Below are 24,096 nucleotides of genomic sequence, written 5' to 3'. Positions count from 1 at the left end.
GAGCTTGAATAGGCTGTAGTGAGAAGCCTTTTATTGTTGACTTACTAGACATTTGCGAACAAATTGTGTGACCGTTTTCCTTATCCCTTCCTAATACTAGTCTTCTGCTGAACGAAAATATGTTTTGTACTCATCATTGTGTCCCCCAATTGCAGTCTTATACTACTTATGCAAGAGTTTGTCAATCATCAAGGATGAACTAGGCATCACCATCTGTAAACAATCATGTGTAAGTGTAAAACTTGCAACCTCCCCCCTCGTGAACTGCTAAATCCGCCCTGAGCTTACTTAATGCTACATATCGTAAGATCTCTCCTCGTACTGAGTTTGAATCTTGCTTTGAGATGTACCTTATCAATGGTGGGATGCCAGAAAAAAGTATGCGTTGCTTTGCTAGTAATTTGGGCCGAAACCTAATTTTGAAGTCGTATACTAGCATCTTGCTTGCTCACTTTTGACATTCAACCCCAATCTTTCTTTACTCCAAAATATATTTTTAGACTCTTTTGATCGGTCTAGACCACATAGTGTCTTTTGATTGATTAATGATGCTATTTTGCACCGCCAACACTATTTCCATCCGTTCCTTCTCATAAATGCACTTAGCCTGCCCATGTACGCACAAGGCTTTGCAGAAACAAGCTATGGGGTGTTTGTTATGTGAAAGTACAACACTGTCCAGAAGCATCTGCCTCTACGACAAAATGGATGGTGAAATTTGAGTTGCTAGCATAGCGTTCTCCAATGCATCAAAAGCTTAATTTGCTTCTGGATTCCATGCAAAACTATTGAGTTAGGGGAGCGACCAAATGAGCGAGTTTGTGGATAAACTGTGAGGTCCACCAAACCTTGCAAATCCTTCAAATTTTGGGGTTTTGGCCATTTCTTGCATAGCTCGCATCTTATCAGCATCAAATGCAACCCATTCTTGGATACAATGTGATCTAACTAAGCTACTTTGTACCGAGCAATATCGCATTTTTTAGCATTAGCATATAATCTATGTTGCCCTAGTAACACCAAAACCACCGATAAATGTTAAGCATGCTCACTCATAGATGCACTACATGTGAATATCAATATATCATAAAAAAACGAACAAATTGGCAAAAGAAAGGTTTAAACACCTCATTCATTAGTGATTGAAAAGTCAGGATTGGAGAGGGGGGGCGGTTAAATCGAATGGTATAACCAGAAATTCTTAATGGCCTTCATGTGTGCAAAATGTTGTTTTATGAATTTCCTCCTTCATACGTATTTAATGATATCCTAATTTCAAATCCAACTTAGAGAACACCCTAGCACTATGTAGCTCGTCTAACAGCTCCTTAATGACCGGTATAGGGTATTTGTCTGCGACGGTTTCTTTGTTCAACGTTCTATATTCCACACAAAACCTCCATGACCTATATTACTTCACTAGTAACACTGGCTGGAAAATGGGCTTTGTGATGGTTTTATGATTCCTGCTTGCTACGTATTCATCACTAGCCTTTCAATTTCCTCCTCCTGAATTTGAGGGTATTGATATGGGCGAACACTAATGGAATCTGTCCCATCTTTGGTGTTGTTTAGTACGCTCAGGGGGAAGACTAGGAGGTAGTTTAAAAAACTTCAACAAATTGATCAATTACTGTCCCTAACTCTGCCGGAACTCCCGAGGGAACACTCTCTTTTGGTGTTGTATCTCTGTCTTCAAGGCTAGTCAATTCTATCAACAGCATCCTTGCACATCTTTTTCATCACAGATTACAATGTGACTAGTGATCCTTCAAGGATCTTCCAACAAAATAACCTTGCTCCCTTGCCAATTAAATTTGGTGGCTTTGGTACCCAGTTTAGCTAACCACTCAATGCCCAATATTATGTCCGAATGAATTTAATCTAGGGGTAAAAAATTTTCAATGATACTGAAAGCCACTAAATCCAATTCAATCTCCTTACAACTCTCTTAGTAGTGACCGGTAATTTAAGTTCACCGACTAGATATGGAGAAATGAAATTATGTGTTGCTCATGGGTCTATCATTACCACTACTCTAGTGCCCCTAATTTTTTCTTTACTTTTATGATTTTAGGGTTATGGATCCCAACAACTGAGTTAAGTCATATACTCATTGGAGCAATTGATATACTCTCTATATCTCCATTTTTGGCCTCGACTTCTTCCTCTTCTACCTCTATTTCGCCCAATATTAGAATACTCAACTCCTTTTTCTTGCATATATGCCCTATGCTCTATCTTTCGACACAACGAAAGCACAAGCCCTTTGTTTTTCTGTTTTAGAACTTTGTGGGCCAATCTACGGGTATTGTTTATCAATTTGAAGAGGAGTGTTAGGGTTATGGTTGGCAACTTTTTGGTTATTGAAGAGAGCGTTTTTATGTGTTTTTTTGGTAGGATTTTGTGTTTGGGCTCCTTTTTGGTAGGTGTATGTCCGGTTAGGGTTTTGTAAGTATTGAACCGAATCTAGAACTTGATTTCTTCTATATGAAGGATTTCGTTTAAACAATATTTTGTGTTGCTTACCTGCTGAACAATCAACACAAAATTTCTAATGAACCTCTTTCAAAGGAAGGAGTTGCTTTCAAGTGAGGATTTGTAATCCCTTCTTACTCATATGACCAAGCCACTTATGCCATAGCTCAGTCGAACATCCTTCAGCTACATTCAACCGTGAGCTGAGCTTAGCATTTGTAACATAAAGAGCATGTTGCTTCTTCCCATGAGCAACAATTAATAAGCCTTTGCTGAGTTTCCACTTTCCATTTACTAAATGACTAGAGTACCCTCCTTCATCAAGTGTGCTATGAAATCAAATTCAAGCGTATATCTGAACATGTCTGACATTATGGAGGGTAAGCATGCACCATGTATTGGTTTCCTAACAAATATCCCTAATACCGATGATCTTTGAAGCTCCATCATTTCCCATTCGTACACAACCAAAATTTCCACTAGTGTAAGTTGAGAAGTACTCTTTCTTTGTAGTTAGATGATATGAAGCACCTGTGTCAATCATCCAACTACAATCTTCGCTTGTAAGATTATAGCATGCATCATCACTAACAAAATGAATGTCATCACTGACTGCTGTCGTTGTAACATTATTTTTGTCTTTATTATCAACACTCTTTTCAGTCTTTGATTTCATGTCTCGCTTCCAAAATCAAACATTCACTTTGCTTATGTCCTGACTTGTGACAATAAAAGCAAGTCAACTTCTTTTTTGATTTTGATCTTCCCCATGATTTATCATGACTTTGGGAGCCTCTGAATAATGGTCTCCCTCTAGTTTCAGCAACATGCTCTTTACTTGAACTTGCAGAAGAAAATTCTTTTCTTCTAGCCTCTTCATTGAACAAGCTATCTTTCACCATAACAATAGTGAGTTGACCATTCAGAGCCGAGTTGCTCAACGAATTAACAAGTGTTTCCCAGCTATCAGGCAATGAGCTAAGGAGTAATAAGGCTTGAACTTCATCTTTTATTTTCATGCTAACATCTGTTAGTTGATTAACAATGCCTTGAAATTCATTCATATGTTCAACCATGCTCTTTCCTTCTCTATATTGTAGACGAACCAGTGTAGCTTTATTTAAAGCTGTCTTCCTCTCATACATTGATTGTTGTTTCTTCCATAACACGTAGGCATTAGTGTCGTTAGCTACGTGTTGAAAAATGCTTTGATCAATGTGTTGTCGGATTAACCCGACTGCCTTACGATTCTCCAGCTTCCAAACATCTTCTGTTTTTGCTTCTGGCTTGTTTTCTTCCTCAATGGGCTTAGACAAATCCTTACAGTAATGGATATGTTCCATACGAGGCTTCCGCATTGAATAATTGGAGGATGTAAGTTTTATCATTTCTGAGAAGGTGACTACGGAATCTTCCATTTTGATTTACACAAATATTCGAACCTAGCTTTTGATACCAATTGTTGGGAAAGATTACAAAATAATAGTAGCGGAAATAGTTAACTTTTTCCCTTTACGTGTAAAACAAAATAGACTAACAAATATCTTCTCTAAAACTAGAGGATAAATTCTTTAACAATAAATGCTTTGATAATAATTCCGTTGCACTACATTTCAACAAGTATTTATAATAAACGTAATACTAAACAAACAATGGCCTATATTCAAGACAATTATTAATCTCTAAAATTACGCATTTGCTATTTGTTTCCTAATATTGCTTTACCATATTTTCTGTGTTTTACCACATATTTTCTGTCAATCTCTTTTTCACATTTAGAGGAATTAATCTAAGGAAATAAATGTGGTAAAACACAAAAAATAAGGTAAATCAATATTAGGAAACAAATAGCAAATGCGTATTTTTGGAGATTAATAATTGTCTTGAATATAGGCCATTGTTTGTTTAGTATTACGTTTATTGTAAATACTTGTTGAAATGTAGTGCAATGAAATTATTATCAAAGCAATTATTGTTAAAGAGTTTATCCTCAAGTTTTAGAGAAGATATTTGTTAGCCTATTTTGTTTTACACGTAAAAGGAAAACGTTACCTATTTCCGCTACTATTATTTGTAATCTAACACTTCTTATGTCCAACTTTATTGAAGCCATGTTTTTCCCCAAAACCAGTCAAGAAACTATCAAATAGCCTCCAAGAACCTTAAGCTCTGATACCAATTGAAGAATTAAGCCCCCACTACTTAAGATCAAAGGTTTAAGCCTCGAAGAATTGGGCCGAACGATGAGACCTAGAAACAGAACCAATGAAACAACTATCAAGAACAACAAAACTAAAGCAATAAAGAAGCAATCAAACACAACACAATGATGTACGTGGTTCACCCATAATTGGGCTATGTCTACGGTCTAGCCTAAATGTCTTCATTTCTTTCAAGAACACTCCAATGAAGTTACAATGGGTGTATGATCACAATTGGGAAAAGAGAGAGTTTTAGAGAGAAAGAGAGAAAATCTATGTAATCTAGAGAGAAAGAGGGTTAGATACTAAGATATCCTAATCTATGTGTTTAAGCCTATTTATAAAACATAGGGTCTAACCTCTTAAAATAATAGTCCTAGGAACAGATTAACCGAGTGCAAGAAATTGATATAACATTCCAGTACCTAAAGCCGACTAGGTTTTTACTTTTGTTTTTAAAACCAAAGGTGCCTTTTAAAACCAACATTTCTTCTGTCCAATGTACCCTCTTTTAACCTCTTTTTTACTTAGACATTTTAACCATGGATAACGACCTCAGTCACCCTTAATCATAACACATAATTTTTGATTCACTTTTTCCTTCGTTTAGCTTCTTTTATTTTCTCTTACATTTCTTCTTCTTTAATGAGTTGTATATATAAGCTACCTAGCTCATGCGAAATAATTCTCTTGCCAAAACACTGAATCAATAAAGCAGTAAAAGCTTCTACTTAGCTCTTTTTATTCTTTGTTCTCAGTTTGTTTTTCTGCACTTTATCACTATGCTCACAATATAGTGCATTTCTATTTTCTAAGAAGCTGTAACTTTTCGTTGCTGAAACGTCAATGTGCAACTCTAAGTTTCTGTTTTTGCTGTCTTTGCAGGTAATATACAGACGCTTACACATGACCTTTGTCAGATGTCATCCTTTCGGACCATTGTTTTTTACTCAGTGAAATGGATGATACATTACTATATTGTTAACTAAGCACCTAACAAACTCAGACAAGTATAACAGGTATGCTTCTCAAGAGCCATCTCAATTTCAATACTCAGCTTCTAGTTCGTCAAATGGAATGATTCATTTTTACAGTGTCTCAAGTCATCCGAATGTCATTGTGTGCTGGAGTTGGAGCGATGATGTCTCAGTGATAGAATCACGGTATTGAATTTTCCTTGAGATAAAATTTCATATTCTGATATCTTAAATTAGGGAAAATTTAAGAGCATAAAACATCAGGGGAAAGTTATGTGTAGCTCAACCTGAATGTCAACTAACATCGGATATATTAGGTCATGAATCTGTAATCTACTGCTTTGTTCCTATATTATTGCTAACTGTTATGAATGGATACATAACATGACAATTTTATTTTGCATTTTCTCTAATTCTGGGTTTACTGTGCATGGTAAGACAAGTTTGAAGGCATATATATTGAGTACTGGAAATTGATATTTTTGTCTGACCTTGCACTTGCACATATAAGATTCTAGGCTTGAGGAACTTAATATCAATAGATCACAACATGTCATTACATTAATGCTAAGAGGTTTCATTTAATTAAGGTTTGAGGGACATTTTTTTTTTTTAAAAAAAAAAAAAGCAAGGTTGGAGAAATCATGTATGCAACTAAATGTGTGTAATAACAAATATGGATATTACTAGGATTTGATGATTACCATAATAAATCATTACCTCATATTAAGTGGCTTTTCTTTAGGGCAAAGGTTAGGAACTAAAGTGTAAGCAATTTTATTGTTGTAATAACATGTTTTCAGTTGATCTTTACAACTTATAAGGATGCACAATCATTTCCTGTATTTGGGTAAGAATAATGCAAGCTTGTAATGAGCTTTACAAGTGAATCTTTAATAAAGACTAGCTTTAGCAAAGAAGAAAAAAATGTGGAGTCTTGAATTACAAAGACTCTTGAAGTGAGACAGTGTTATTTTCTTTGTTGGTTCAACAATATGTAGTTTTTTCTCAGTGGCGGATCCAGAAAAAAAAAAGTGATGGCAATAATAAAAAAAATTACAATCACCATTTAATAAATTAAGGCAAATGCCCATGTCGCGTTTTCATATTTTCGAAGCGATGTATAATGTCATCATTTGACAAACTATGAAACAAATCACATTAAGATTAAATGACAAAAAATTGTAAAGAAAAAAGAAAAAAAATAACCTTAAACAAGAGAAAGCATAAATGGTCCAACAAAAGACAGTCATGTGTAGAGTTGTTCAAAAGTGATCCGACCCGAAAATTCGATCCGAAACCGAAAGTAAATCGACCTGAAAATATGCTTTTTTTTTTTAGGTTTATCGAACCGACGTTACCCGACCCGAATTTATACCCGAACCGGTTGACAACCGAAAATGGGAAAATTGAACCTGAGCTGTAACCGATTTTTCTAACAGACACATAAACATTAACCGAGATACGCGACCTAATAATGACCGACCCAAGTCATATTCGATCTGAATCATGCTCGAGACCGAACTCGATCCGGCTAAAACCGACTTTACCCAAACAAAGTTTAGATCGAATTACCGTAAACCTGAACCAATTTTTTACATAGAAGTATGATCGACTCATATTCAATCATCTTATTAGTTATTTTAATAAAGTGATAAATATTTTAATAAAATAATTTTATAAATACATGGTTTCATATATTTAGAGTTAATAATTAATGATCAATGTTTATTTAACTACTTTTAATCGAATTAAATGAAAATTGATAGAACTTTTTAATTTTAATTTTTGGACAAACAAGTAAAAGTAACAATGTAATAATGATCACTAATTGATTTGCATTTTCACTATTTTGCTTTAAGTAAATGAACCTTATCATCAACTAAAAAATGACTAATAACTTAATCTGATACTGACTCGATCAATAGTAATTAGTAATTCGCAATTCGTAGCCAAGTTCTACTTGAAAAATACCCGAACCCGATCTGTACCCGATAAAAAACCGAACCAATTATTAACCGATGACAACCCGCGACCGATTGAAACTTGACACGAACTTCAACCGACACCGAACTAATGCTAATCCGATAGTTCGAATAATCGATCTTCAACCGAACCGTGACTAACCGACTCGACCCGAGTGTGACTCGTCGCAACACGCATCCAAAATACAATCGAATCGAATTATACCTGTCCGAAACCGACCTGATCACCCGAATGAACACCTCTAGTGATGTGCAGCGCGGTAGCCGGCAAGTGGAGTGGTGGACGCCGGTTGCCGGTCAGATGGTGTCGGTCATAGTCTCACAGAGGGTTTGGGTCTTTGGTAAAGGCTTTGACATTCACTGGCTCACTGCTGCCTGTTGGGCTTCTACTTTTTTTGGGAATTTGGGGTAATTAATAGGGGTAATAAAAACAGAAAAAAAAAATTCATGAATGCTATTAATAAGTTTTGAACCTAGGTTTATGCTGTGGGAGATAAGAGTACTAACCACTGATCTAGCATATATTTCTTTATACTATTTTATTTTATTTTGGATTTAAGTGATGTCAACTGACCTCGTTGACCTCACTTTAAATCCGCCTCCACTTTTTCTTGGTCCAATAAATATGAGTTTAGAGTGAATATGAAGATAAAGTGTAAAACTAGGGTGAATCTTATATGAGTCTGGTTAATAAATAAACGAAATTTGAAGAAATCTGATATACCAAAGTCTAAAGATTGGAGTTCAAATTTGAAAATACAAGTGACAAGGAATTCTCTCCATTTATATCACAAATTTTGGAAAAAAGTAACTTTGTTCATCTTCATTTTGATAGGAGTACTTTAATAATGTCTATGATCTCCACATATATTTCACTAACTTTTTAAAATTTTTATATTCGTTATGGTCTCCATATGTTTCTCACTAACTTTATAAAAATATTTTTTTATTAGTTGTATTTCCTATATTTTTTCCACTAATTTTTTTTAATATTTTTTAATGTTTATGATCATGACTTTTCCTCTGTCAAATTTATCATTCAATAATATAATGATTCATCATTATTAACTACCAGAAGTAGTCAACATACATTAGTGATAATTGATAACAAACATCATTAACGAAATAAAGCTGACTCGACTTTCACCCAAACGTCGACTCGGCTTTGGGTTCTGTCTCATTTTGAGACCTTGCTTTCAACAAGCGATAAGTCGCTGCTTTCCCACTGTTTTCTAATTTGCATTTTTATTTATTAGGCATATTTTGGACTTGATATATTTTGCATATTATCCCACTACTATACATAATACGTAGTATATATATAAACTAGATCTTTATATACTCTAAATGTCCAACATTTTTAAGTCAAATTGGACTCTTGTAGGATTCCAGGGAATTGATCTTGTTCCTAGTTTGAAGTTTGGCAATGTTAGGGATATCATTATGGTTGAGAAACTAGTTATCCCTAACAACAATTCTAGCAATATATCCAAATTTAATATTTCTTCCGTTTCATTATACTTGCTACATTTAACTTTTTACACAATCCAATGTGATATTTTAATCATTTATATATTAAACTATACACATCTAAAAATTATAAGTTAATATTATGAAAGTATGCGATTAGACGATTCAAACAAGATCCCACATGACTATATTTTTTCTTACACATTAATCGCAATACATAAAATAAGTTTGAACGATAAATAGTGTAAATAACAGAAATGTAGCGACTATTTCAAAACGGAGGAAGTATGAAAATTTAAGAGCATCAAGTTTTAAGTACTTTTAATAGGGTGAACTTTATGTTTATTGTTATTAGATTTTAAGAGATGTAGATCTACTTTTTTTGACATTGGTTTGTTAGACACTTGCACTATATTTGGATATCATATTAAGGAGATAAAAAGGAAGGGGAGAGAAAGAAAAAAAAGGGAAAAGAAGGAAAGGTGAAGAAAGGGAATAAACTTTATTGTTCGTATAAGGAAGGAGAGGGGAAAGTATGGAACTTTTATTTCCTTTTATATCTATTCTCTTATGGAGAGATTTAAATGTTAACAAAATAAAGGGATTTAATTCCTTCAATATTCTTCACTCCAAATCCTCTCCTTTCTTTTTATTATCTAAATAAAGGTATGATTTAATTGGATGTAAATATTTAATGGGAAATAAAGTCAAACTAATGAAATGAAAGCAAATATAGATGCATTTGAAGTAGTTGAGATAATTGTGAAGAAGGTAAAATAAGCATGAAATAAAAATAATGATGTAAAAAGAAGATGATTTTCCCTATCATGGAGGTAATACATCCCCTACCCTTTCCTAGAGTAAATATTTATCCCACAAAATTGAGAGCTCTCTTCATTTTTCATTACTTTGCAATCATTCTCCCACCTCTACAACAATTAATTTTCACTAATTTCTCATTTAACAACTTTGTTTTCTTACTTAGATTTTTTACCTCGTTAAATATTTACATCTAATCCAAGTATGCCTTAAGGGAATTTTTATACCTCCAAATCTCTTTTCTTTTTTTTTTTTCTCCATTTTCTTTCATCCAAACAGAGCCTTGAAGTTATTCCAAAAAAGTAACAAGAATAACTAAAAATTCTCTGTAATAGCTTCAAATATGAAAATAATCTATTTTATCAATTTCAATAAAAAATAATAATAATGGCATACAAGTAAAACTCTGATCAAGAGATTATGAAATGAATTTCAATTAAGTTTTGATCACTTTCAACTATTTTGAAAAGACAACTATAACTCGGTGGAGAAATCATTTCTTTTCAACCTTTGTGCAATTTCTTCTTTTAGCTCATGTCATGTACTATTTTGTTAATGTTTTTCAATCTCTTTGAACATCAATATACAAGCTCTAAGTTCTATTTAAGGAAAGTGGAAACCATGTATTCACATTTAATATTGTAATGTTACATGTTGATGTAAAGTAGAAGTATCTTATTTATTGAAAACGATGAGAAAAGATTGATGATTCTAGTTATAAATTTCACAATTTATTTAATGATATTTAATAATTTAACATCACTATTATTTAGATTTTGCACAAATCTGGATTTAGAAAGTACTTGCATTAAATCAGAATATAGAGAAGCATGATCTCCATGGCATGGGGAAAGTGGCAATGGACTGTTTCGGCAAATTGTTATTAGCTTGAGTTGTGGGCTAAAATTATTAGTTGATTTGATAAGCTAAAAGTATTACCTAATATGTTAGTTGTTTAAGATAGTTATTCTGGAGATGTTTGGTAGAACTTATTGAATTTTGGCTTAAATGTTAGTTTTTTTAGCTAGTTTAAAAATCATTTATCAAATATTTATTTATTGACCATTTAATCGATAAAAAAAAACTATAAATCAAAAATAATTAAAAAAACCAATAAGAAGACTAATTATCAAACACTTTAATATACAAGCACATTACATAAACAAAGATGTTTCAAAAAATAAAAATGTTCAAAATCTTAGATACTTTGAACCTACATATCTACACCTACTTCCATTGTCAAATTAAAGATAAAGATGAAATACTACTAGTATATTTAACAAGGGTTTTCTTTGTGTAGGAGAGAAGGGTAGGGGACACCCCTTAAGTGTCAAGACATATCAAACTATTTGTGCACAAATTCATAACCCACTTTCTCTTTTCTTTTTGGTCATCCTCATGCAACACATAAGAAAGAAGGATGAGGTAGGGGCCATAAAAGAAGGAACACGTAGACACAAACTAAATGGACAAAATTATATATTTTCTGTTTTTTATTTATTTTTATTTTTTATCGACATATTGGGATATGAAAAAAAAATAGAATAAGTTAGAAAAAAAATTATTCACTTAGTGCATCTGATTTCACATATATATAAGGTTAAACTTAATCAAAGCATGACACATAAATTTAATATCGTTAACGCATATACATCTTATTTTTAACATTTCTTTTGAATGCCTCGTATTTCAAAAGAATTTGAGTTATTGTGCTATCTAAAAGGCATGGATATATGAGTCTATTTTCAAGGTCATATAAATATGTATAATTAATAAAAAAGACAATATAATTAATATAGATAGTAGTTTTGATACAGAAATAAAAATGCATATGACTTGTGGAAAAAAAAAATAAAGCAAAGCATCAATTATAAGCTAAACATCATTTTAAAAAATTATCCAATTTCTTCGTCATTTATAAGAAGTCCAAACGATCAAGATTAGACATTAAAATTTGCATGTTTTATTGAAATTTTCTTATGCATTTTTACCTTTATGGTTTTGGAAGGCTCGATACATTATCCACATATTTTCTTTAATTTACATCCTTATAATCGACTTATCTCTTTATATCATTCATATATTTATTTTACTATCCCATAATATATAATTTTGCCTCATTTCTTGGTTTATCCACCATATACCGATAAGGTAAATTTAATGAATCTATGACAAAAAAAAATAATAAATGCAGTTCTCCCTCCGTCTCACCAAATTTACTTTATAGGTATTTGGTGAGACGGAGAGTACTATTTTTACCTTCTTTTGTCATAGATTAATTTACTCATTGTTGAATAGTGGGTGCTACTTCTTCTCTAAGCTTCCCTATTTCTCCACAAAACCTCACAGACAAAAAACATAGGTCAATGAAATTATTTGGTAATGGAGAATTGAATAAATAGCATGATACATGACATTTATAAGCTAACAAATAACAATATAACCATACACTCATTGCCAACCTCTCATTAGCACTATCTAAATTCCAGACATTCTGTCACAAGTAGGAGACCTTTACTCTGACAACCAAGACTGTATCTAATTAATATGGTCCACTACACCTCATTCCTTTTAGTCAATAGTAACTTATTAAAAAAAAATTACCCAAAATAACTCAAATCTTTTATATTATTTATTACATCAATTAATATGTTTCCATCTCTTCCACTATCAATTCTACCCAATCTTCCAACTGGCTCAATCTTGAAATAAAAGGCTAATGACCTCCCCTATGTAAAAAAAATAAGAAGAAAAATGCAATAGAAAAATCAATGACACAAAATAAACAATATAAAAACACAAATATAATTAATGAGGTATCTTAGATACATTTCTTACAAACAAGATTATATTTTATTTACTAATTAAAATTACATTGATGAAATAACTCTCATAAACATTGAGAACAACCTTAATGGAAACATAAAGTTTATAACTTTAATGGAATCACACACTAATACAAATAAGGAACTCTTTTGACACTCAACCCTAGTTGCTCTGTATGTATTAGCCTCCTCATGTGCCATTTTAATTTGATTTAGGACTCTTATATAGCCTCCAAACAAATAGAATAGCTCTAGGAAAAAGTAGTATGCTTATCCCCAAGTATCGTGCAAACTAGGAAGTCGAAATGGACTATATAAAAGGTGCTTGGACGAGCACTGTATGTGCTTGAATGAACACCAGCTCAATGACATTCTTTGTTTTCTTCACGTGTTGTACCTCGTTCAAGGCACATTCCTAATTTGTTCCTCTTGCCTCATTCAAAGCATGAACCAAGTGTTGTGCACCTTCTTGTACACCTTTTGCCTTGTTCAAGGCACCCTACATGCACCACGTATATCACCTCATGTAGTTATCTAAACCTCAAACTCTCATGTTTCATTGCAATATATCTTCCTCCTCCAAAGTACAAGGCATAAAATAGACTATGAGAAGATCAAAATCATTTACTACACTAGGAGAATTGAAATTTACACTGACATCATTAAAACCACATCTTAGTATAATAGGATTTTTTTGATATAAAAATATCATTAGATTACTACTCTTCGGTCCTCACCCATTTTGGAAAAATTAGATTAAACAACTTTCACATCACCCATTTTGGAAAAATTAGATTAAACAACTTTTACATTGAAAATTGAAATGTGACAAAATGAGTAAAACATATTACTTCTAATCATGCATTTTTTTTATTTCTTGTCATGCAAATAAAATATATCATTATATTTACCATACATTCATTCCCAAAATAAAATTAGACAATAGACACTTGTTTTTTTTATTCTTTATGGGAATAGTAACCGACCAAAGATAAAGATCAGATAAACTGTCAATATTGGAATTTGGGAAGACAAACAAAAACTACAGTACCTGCATTAACTCGAAGCACTTGAGTAGAAATTCATGAAGTTATACATCTATGTGGCTATTACAGCTAGGTTTAGTTGTTATATACCCCCAGTTTTGAAATCTTATTTAAATCTTTTATTTGGGTATTTTTGTATTATAAATTTTTATAATATTTAGTTAGCTGTAACTTAATTATAAATAATCAAAATAACATTAGATTGCATAATAAAGTGAAATATAACAAGAATAATAGAATGAAAAAAAAAAATTGTTATACTTTTCTTTGATGTGTTTTACAAAACTTGTTATATTGCTGTATAGGTTAGTATGAAGTAACTTAGAAATGTTATCCTATTTTCTCTTACTTCATAACTCATTAGGTCTATATTTTTGTTATTATTTAGGAACAACAACGATATTTTGCTATCAACTACTCTTTTTCTTGATAATTATGTAAGTCATAAATGGTATAAGTATTATGGAACAAAGGTACTATTTATTTGTCTCATTCATTTTACATCACTTAATATAAAAGAACTCTAACATCGTAATTTAAAAGGATGCAAAATATGTAAGACAAAGCAGTATATTATTTGTACATATAAATTTCCATTTGTGATACATATTTCAAACTTATATTATCAACATGTTTGCCACAACGATTGGTAAGGTGGCTGTGCACTCTATGAATACTCTCCCTACCTCAAATCTTCTTCTCTCTTTATGTAATCTTCTTTTCATAGGCATCATATCTTTGCTAACAAAAACAACATGGAAAGTGATGAGTAAAAAGGGAAAAAAACTAAGTAGAAAAAGTAAGTGTAGTATAGAAATACTATTTGTAGTTATATGAAAATGTTAATGTGGTCCCCTATACTTCTTCCCTTAGCATATGAGTGCAATCATGTTGTAGGAGAAAGAAAGAAAATAGGATGTGTTCATGTAATTAGGGGTCTACTTGGCTTGCCTAATTGGGGACACTAATTGATGGGTATAAAGTTGTTTAGTTTACATCAACCAATCACTTGGATTTTGACATCCATCAATTGGATTTTGACATGAACTTTCTCTTAGTCTTTGTCATTTGAGTGCACTTAGGATTCTAATTAAACCTTTGAACAAGATACTTATTGATTAATCTATATTTTGTTCTTTAGATTAGGGAATTTTTAGCCTCCTCCCCTTTTTAGATAGTGCATTAGTCATTATCTTGGCATAGTTAAATTTCTCATCTTGATATAATCCCAAAAATTGAGCATTGCCTCAATTTCATCCTAGCTCATTAGTGGTAAAGTTACTATGTTATAACATTAATGATCTAGCATTTTTCTTATAATTGTGGGGTGCTATAATCTTAGTCTTATGCTTTAATGGAATGATTAGTTTCTTTTTCGGAGTTTTAGTTTTTAAATGATCCTCAAATAGTTTGTAGAATCTAAAAACTAAAATAATGCAAAATATTTGTACATGAACTACACATAATTCTTCGAAATTACCAATATTTTAAAGCAAAATAAAAAGAATTAATCAATATTTGATATACTATCATACATATACTCCTATAATCAATATTTTGTTGCTTCCTAGTATTTTGGTAGCTTTATGTAGCTCTTTTGATACTTTTATGAGTTTTTCACTTAATGGTTGTTTAATGTCCTAAGAACTAGTTTGTAATTTGGACCACTATTATTAATAATGGGTCAAACTAACAAAATGGGTGTTTTTATCTAATCATATTATGTGTTTGTTTGGGCTTCTATAAATTAGAGGTAAGGTTTTTTCTTATGGTTCCTAACATCATAATGTGTGTTAGGGTTGGTGCTTCATATATCATAACTTTGTGTGGTATAATTAAAGGTGGGAGAATGATCATTGGATTACTAAATTTAAAAAACTACGCACAGAAAATAAAAATATATATGATGAAAGTTATCTAAAACCCAATATTTAAACTAGTGGAGTTCAATGATAAGAATAATTAAGTTACAGCTAGTCTCTTGAGAGACCGTCTATTTGTGAGACGTCTTTTAGAGTCGACCCATTTAAACTTAATGTCTACTTATCGTATTTTTAATGCTTACTTACATTATTCTTGATGTTTACTTATTATATCCTTAATGCCTACTTACAATATCTTAAATGTCTACTTACATTATTTTTAATTTTAACTTATAATATTTCAATAAATATATAATGAGTTGAACCAATTAGAGATGGTCTTTCACAAGAATTCGTGATTAAGTTATTAGGAATTGTTATTATTTCACATGAATGTCAATTTGCACTTATTATTCATGGAACATGGGTCATAACGAGATCATGTCAAATTATGTTATTGTCTAATTAATTGGCTAATCTAATTAATTCTAATCTCATATTATCGTATTCTTGATTGAATTAATAAGAAATGTAACTTAAATTTACCTTAAGATTAAGTTATTATAATCTCGTATTGTTGTTTTATTAATTAAGTTAACAAAGATTTTAATCTAAGGGCCAATAAATACAAATATTATTAAAAGACCCACAATTTTGTAAATAGCATCATACATAAATTAAATCATGTCTAATAAGGTTCAAATCGTCCGCTCTATAAAAGAAACAACTCACCAATAATTAAAAAGCCCTAAATATTATATTTGAACCAAAAAAAAGGAAATTGAAAAGCCCAAAGATTTTATGAAATATGAGTAAACTAATTTTGAACAAGTTACTTTTAATAATATGTTCAAAATTAATTATTCAAATTAAATCATAAAATTAATTATCAAATCAGTTATTTTAATCAAGTAGTGCTTATTTGCAATCTCTAATTTGTAAAATAGCTTTGGTGTACTATAAGTGTGGGTCTCTTTTTGTCAGCATTTGATACCATTTACAAGACAAAAAGATCAATCATTCTAAGTAAAATACTGAAATGTACTCCTAAATTGTTTGACCGAGAAATAGGAATAGTATGTAATGTTTGGCCATGCACCTTAGGCCGACAATACTGCATGTAAAAAGCAAATATACTACTACTCCTATTGTCCTATAAGATAATTTGTACAAGTGTTATGGATAAAAATCAATCACCCTTATATTCACTCCTTCTAAAATACTTATAATCAATATAATAACAAATTATCAGAAAAAATATCACTAAGTGGGACGGAAAAGTAAATTGTACTTGATTTAATTTTGACACTTGTTTAGATCAACATCATGTTGATAGATTAGGAAAGAATGTGACAAAAAAAATACCCGATTCTTAAAGTTCGCCATCCTTTTCATTTTATCGCCACTCCCTCCCTAATGATATTACGAATTTGCTCCTGAAATTTAAAAAATTACAACTATGCCACTGGACATAAATTTTCTTATTTATAATAATAATAATAATAATAATAATAATAATAATAATAATTAATAATAAAAATATTTAAAAAAAGAAATTAAATATAATAATTAAAACAAAAAAAAAATAAAATAATAATAATAATAATAATAATAATAATAATAATACTAATAATAACAATAATAATAATAATAATAATAATAATAATAATAATAATAATAATAATAATAATAATAATAATAATAACAATAATAATATAAATAAAACTAATAATAATTTTTCTTTAAAAAAAAAACCTACCAGTCGCACAAAAAGTGCGACTGTAGGTATAGTCGCACTTTTTGTGCGACTGGTAGGTATTTTTTTTTTAAAAAAAATTATTATTAATTTTATTTATATTATTATTATTATTATTATTATTATTATTATTATTATTATTATTATTATTATTATTATTGTTATTATTAGTATTATTATTGTAATAATAATAATAATAATAATAATGCTTAAAAAATCTATGTAGATTCAAATTCAGACTTTTAGTATCCCATATGGTGAATTGATTACAATTAATTAATTTACATTTACAATGCTCAAAAAAGCTCAATTATAGTTTTCCCATATGGTGAATTGATTACAATTAATTCATTTACATTTACAATGCTCAAAAAAGCTCAATTATAGTTTTACCATATGGTGAATTGATTACAATTAATTAATTTACATTTACAATGCTCAAAAAAGCTCAATTATAATTTTCCATATGGTGAATTGAGTACAATTAATTAATTTACATTTACAATGCTCAAAAAAGCTCAATTAGTAAATTGGCTTTTGGAATTCTCCCTTAAAATTTCTTATGTATACTAATAATAATAATAATAATAATAATAATAAATAACAACAATAATAATATAAAAAAAATTAATAAAAAAAATTTTTACAAAAATAAAAAACTAATACCAGTCGCACAAAAAGTGCGACTGTACATAGGTGGAGTCGCACTTTTTGTGCGACTCAACCTAGGTATAGTCGCACTTTTTGTGCGACTGGTATCAATTTTTTTTTTAATTTTGATTTATAAAATTTCTTTTGTTTAATTAATTTATTTTTTAAGTTATTGTTATTTAAATAATAATAATAATAATAATAATAATAATAAGAAGAAGAAGAAGAAGAAGAACAATGGCAAATTCGTAATTTTTTAAAGTCCAAGGGCAAATTCGTAATTTTATTAGAAGGGGTGACGATAAAATGAAAAGGGTGACGAACTTTAGTAATACCCAAAAAATATACCAGCTTCTTATTTGTCATTTCTTTTTATTATATGGCCCTAATTTTTTCATAAAATTAAAACTTTTTCTAAGTTTAAAAATCTTTGATTTAATCAATTCTTCATGCTTATTTAACTTAAACACACGTCCCACATGATTTTTCGTAAATATACTAGACACTTTTAAATTGTTGTCTATTAATTTTAGATAAATTTTGTACAAAAAATAAAAAATAATTATTTTTGAAAAATAGTCAAATCACACAAAACAGCCAACTGCACGAGATATAGTCGCACAAAATGTGCCATATCGCCATTTTTTTTAAAAAAAAATGTTTTTTGTATTTTTTAAATAAAAATTTGATAAATTTAAGATTGTATTTACAATGACATCAAATATTAATTAAGAATTTGACCCATGGACCCCTAGCTCATTGACTGTGCATCGAGTCCCCTACTTTTAAACATCTGCGAAATGGGTATTTAAAGTTATAACTAATTTTAAAAAATTATTAAATTAAGAAAATTTTCTGAAATTTTACACAAAATTATTTATGTGGACATTTATAATGTGATTTTACTTTTCATATTGCTTTGATTAACAAATAATCAATTGTGATTGAATTAGAAAAGTTTTGTTTAGTGTGTTAGAGTTTGAGTCTAAGGTAAATAAAAAAAAATTGACAACACATTAAAAAAGATGACAACGTTTATTATGTCCAAATTTTACAATAGGCAAGAAGTAAACATAAAGGTAAAAGATATAGAATCACGATAAATGGATCAATTTAGTTAAAAGCCAAATTCATCGGACCTTTTTTTAGTTTCTTGAATTTGACTCAAACAATATAATATCGTATCATCCATGTACGATATATTATCAACAAGTTATTATAAAATGATAATTATATCATAAAAATTATATTAATTAAAAAAATTAAAGGAGTCCATTAAATACATTAAAAAGAATTTAAGAGGGTTTCAATTCCAACTTAAAGTTACTTCATTAGCTGATCAAAACAAACCCAGTTAGTTGAAATTAAGCGACTGGACTCTATTAATAGAAGGTGTGTGCATGCTGCTGTGTGTACTCTCCTATCACTATTGTGCTGTGTTTGCTGCTGTATGTGCACAACCATGCTGCGCTACCTCCTCTGCTGTCCTTTCTTTTTGAGATTCCTTTTTTGTCCTAGGTTTATTCCTTTTGTCCTAGTGGTCCCTTGTACATATGAATGAATGGTGTCTTGTGATTGGGTAAGCTTTGTACTCAATCTCCCTCTATATATATATATATATATATATATATATATATATATATATATATATATATATATATATATATATATATATATATATATATATATATATATATATATATATATATTTATTTATATTTATATATATATATATATATATATTTATATATATATATATATATATATATATATATATATATGTATATATATGTATATATATATATATATATATATATATATATATATGTATATATATATATATATATATATATATATGTATATATATATATATATATATATATATATATATATATATGTATATATATATATATGTATATATATATATATGTATATATATATATATATGTATATATATATATATATGTATATATATATATATATGTATATATATATATATGTATATATATATATATATATACATATATATATATATATATACATATATATATATATATACATATATATATATATATATATATATATATATATATATATATATATATATATATATATATATATATACATATATATATATATACATATATATATATATACATATATATATATATATATATATATATATATATATATATATATATATATATAGCTTGGTGCACAAAAAAGGACACATTGAATGAATGAAATTACAACCATTTCCTGTCTCATTTGAGCTACTCAACATGGTATCAGAGCCATGAGTCCCAAAACCTGATCCTTCTTTTTTCTCCTATCTTTCCTCCTCGTATCTTTTTTCTATCTTACCTTCTTCTTTTTATCCTCTTATTTGCTTCAGTATTTTTAATGAAAAAAATGAATCCACAAAACCCCTTATACTTACATGGGTCAGATGGCCTCAACACAGTGAATGTTGACAAACTCACTGATATCAGCAATTACAGAAGGTGGAAGAGGTCTAAGAGGTCTATGTAGATAGCTCTTTCATCCAAAAGAAAGCTTGGTTTTATAAATGGAACAGTGATTAAGGATGAGACAGAAAAAATCACAGGAAATCTTTGGGATACTTGCAATGACACTGTGATAGGTTGGATAATGAGGTCTATATGTGAGCCAATCAAGCAAACTATCATGTATATGATTTCTGCTAGAGAAATCTAGATGTACCTTAAAAGGAGGTTTTCAATCTCAAATGGATCTCTAAAGTATAAACTCAATTAAGAGTTGTATGAGACCAAGCAAGGTTCCTCATCAATCAATGAATACTACACTGCTTTAAAGAGTATATGGGAGGAACTTGAATCATTGGATCAGTTCCCACCAATCACATAAATAAATGAAGATGTGAATAAGTTCTTAACTGCCTTTGAACAACAAAAGGAAGAAAAAAAAAGACTATTTCAGTGCTTGAATGAACTGGATGAAAGCTATGAGGCTTGAGAAGCCAACTGCTTATGATAACTCCTTTACCTATAGTGGATTTTGCTTGCAGCTCTCTTCAGCAAGAAGAATCCCAAAGAAATATACTGAACTCTATAAAGGCACCTATGGAATCCTCTACCATGTACGGTAGAAATGGAGCTGATGTGGTAGTGTGCAGTGCGTGTGGTGTCAAAGGGTACATGAAAGACAGATGCTGGACAGTTGTAGGCTATCCTAAATGGCATTCCGTGTGGTGTCAAAGGGTACATGAAAGACAGATGTTGGACAGTTGTAGGCTATCCTAAATGGCATTCCACCACAATTTAGAGGGAAAGAAGGCAACTCAAGAATGGGTTGCATAAATCAGATTTGGGGAAGGAACAGAAACCACAAGATGGCTGCAAATGTGCAAGATGGTAGCACAAATTAGATTCGGGTAACCTTGCTTAAGCAAAAGTCTGATTCATTTGTTGCCTTACAAAAATTTGTCACATTGGCCAATACTCAATTTGCAAAGAGGATGAAGATTGTGAGATCAGATAATGCCTTGGAGTTTGAGGACTCTCATTGTAAGTCTCTGTATGATACACATGAGATAATACATCAGACTACCAGTGTTGATAGGGCACAGAAAAATGGAAGGTGTAAAAGAAAACATAGGAATGTCCTTGAAATGGCAAGATGCTTAAGAATGTAAGCTGGTTTGCCAAAATCCTACTGGGGTGATTGTGTGCTCACCAATGCTTACCTTATGAACAGACTCCCTACCACCATCCTGCACAACAAAACTCCATATGAAACCCTTCATAATAAAAAACCATCATATAGTCACCTCAAACCTTTTGGGTGTCTAACTCTTGCTTATAATCCAGCCCACAACAATGATAAAATGAATCCCAGAGGTGTGCCCTGTGTGTTCCTTGGGTACCCAGCTATCCAAAAGGGCTAAAAACTTTTAAACCTTCTAACCAAGCAAACATTTGTGTCTAGGGACATCAAATGGTTTGAGCATGTATTCCCCTACACTTTCACTCCAACCCAACTTCAACAATTAATACCCTGCTCCACAGACCACTCCATACAACCATCAGCAGTGTGGGAGGACTCTTTTGATGATGATACTAGTACTGATCCACCACATGTTGAACCCCCTTCTAAACCTCCTCATTCCCCACCTACTGAACCACCCTCAGCCTTACCTTGTGTGGATAATCAATCCCCTTCTCCTGATTCTCCCATCAACCCCATCCTGAGACGTTTGGACAGATCAAGATCAACACCTGCTTGGCTGAAAGATTATGTTACCCCTATAGCCTACTCCACCACTACTCCTGTGAACCCTCAGTTCCATTGCTTCATGGTCCAACTTCAACACAAATCTGACCCTACTACCTTTCTTGAAGCCATCAAACACCCTCACTGGGTACAAGCAATGAATGAAGAGCTTTCTGCTTTAGAGGAGAACCTTACCTGGATAATCAATGACCTTCTCCCTGAAAGCCATTGGTAACAAATGGCTTTACAAAACCATGTACCTTCCAAATGGGAGCATTGAACGTCACAAGGCTAGACTAATAGTCCTAGGCAACAAACAAAATTATGGCATTGATTATGTGGAGACCTTTGCTCCAGTTGTAAAATTGACAACTGTTAGAGCTCTCCTTGTTGTTGCAGCAATCGATGATTGGCAAGTGTCTCAAATGGATGTAAAAAATGCTTTCCTTCATGGGGATCTTGATGAAAATGTGTATATGAAGTTTTCCAACGGTTACCAAGGGCCTAGTCTACCCATTTCCATTCAAGCTGCTCCTACTTCTCCCCTCAAAGTATGCAAGCTTCAAAAATCTCTGTATGGCCTTAAACAGGCCCCTAGACAATGGTTTCAAAAACTCTCCTATGCCCTACACACTTGTGGATTCAACCAATATCACAGTGACCACTCTCTCTTTACAAAACATTAAGCCAACCATCACACTGTCATACTTGTTTATGTTTATGATCTTTTGATGGTTGGCAGTGACTCGAACACAATTACTAACACCAAAAAATCCCTTTCCTCTACATTCCACATGAAAGATCTTGGTCCTTTAATATATTTCTTAAGGATTGAGGTTGACAGATCTTCCCATGGCATCTTTCTCTCCCAGTTCAAATACACCATAGACCTCCTCGAAGAATACAAAATGTTGTCATCTAAACCCCTTAAACTTCCACTAGACCCTAACATCAAACTTACTCTCACTAGTGGTGACCCTCTACCTTACATACCTGGCTATCAACAACTCATAGGCAAACTGATTTACCTCACCTTGACACGCCTAGATATTTCATTTGTTGTGTATACTCTCAATCAATTTATGCACCAGCCAACCACTGTACACATGCAAGCTGCTAAACGAGTTTTGAGGTACTTAAAAAGCAATTCATCTCAGGGTATACTTTTTGCTTTCAATTCTAAAGCCAAGCTGATTGCCTATTGTGATAGTGATTGGGCGGGATGTCCTATGTCTAGAAAGTCCACCACAGGTTTTTGTATTCTTCTAGGCAATTCTGCTATATCCTGGAAATCGAAGAAACAAGTTGTAGTGGCAAGAAGCTCTACTGAGGACGAATATCGTGCTATGGTCCTTACCACATGTGAAGTCCTATGGCTCATTCAACTCCTTAGGGACCTTGGCATTTCTCAGACTGATCCTACTCTTTTGCTGTGTGACAACAAAGGTGCCTTGTCTATTGTTGCAAACCTTGTCCAACATGAAAGAACAAGCATATAGAAGTGGACTGTCACTTCATTCGTGAGAAGCATAAATCTAGCATCATTCAACCTCAATATGTGTCCTCTAAAGAACAGATGGCTGACATATTCACCAAATTCCTTCCTGTTACTCAGCGTCATCACCTGTTACACAAGTTGGAAGCTTCTGATCCTCATCCACTCCCAACTTGAATGGGGGTATTAACAGAAGGTGTGTGTGTGTGCATCCTGACATGTGTACTCTCCCATCACTATTGTGCTGTGTGTGTTGTTATATGTGTACAACCATGCT

At 31.3% G+C, this 24,096-nt stretch overlaps 1 protein-coding gene across 1 annotated transcript; it reads left to right on the top strand.

Moving 5' to 3' along the window:
* Positions 1-22,578: 22,578 nt before the first annotated feature.
* LOC130808271 (uncharacterized mitochondrial protein AtMg00810-like) lies at positions 22,579-23,823 on the top strand. The gene is made up of 2 exons (XM_057673752.1): positions 22,579-22,928; positions 23,067-23,823. The coding sequence occupies exons 1-2, from the start codon at positions 22,579-22,581 to the stop codon at positions 23,821-23,823; spliced, it is 1,107 nt and encodes a 368-aa protein (XP_057529735.1).
* The last annotated feature ends 273 nt before the right edge of the window (positions 23,824-24,096 follow it).

The sequence above is a fragment of the Amaranthus tricolor genome, chromosome 3 (genome assembly GCF_026212465.1).
Source record: "Amaranthus tricolor cultivar Red isolate AtriRed21 chromosome 3, ASM2621246v1, whole genome shotgun sequence".
NCBI classification, from domain to species: Eukaryota; Viridiplantae; Streptophyta; class Magnoliopsida; order Caryophyllales; family Amaranthaceae; genus Amaranthus; species Amaranthus tricolor.
Note: the sequence above shows the minus strand (reverse complement) of the source record. Positions and strands in the feature narration are given on the sequence as shown.

What these genes read in the sequence shown, in the direction of transcription:
- LOC130808271 (XM_057673752.1), top strand. Translation starts at nt 22,579, where the DNA reads ATGTACCTTCCAAATGGGAGCATTGAACGTCACAAGGCTAGACTAATA. An exon ending in AAACAGGCCCCTAGACAATG is followed by an intron (nt 22,929 to 23,066) that starts GTTTCAAAAACT and finishes GATGGTTGGCAG; the next exon opens with TGACTCGAACACAATTACTA.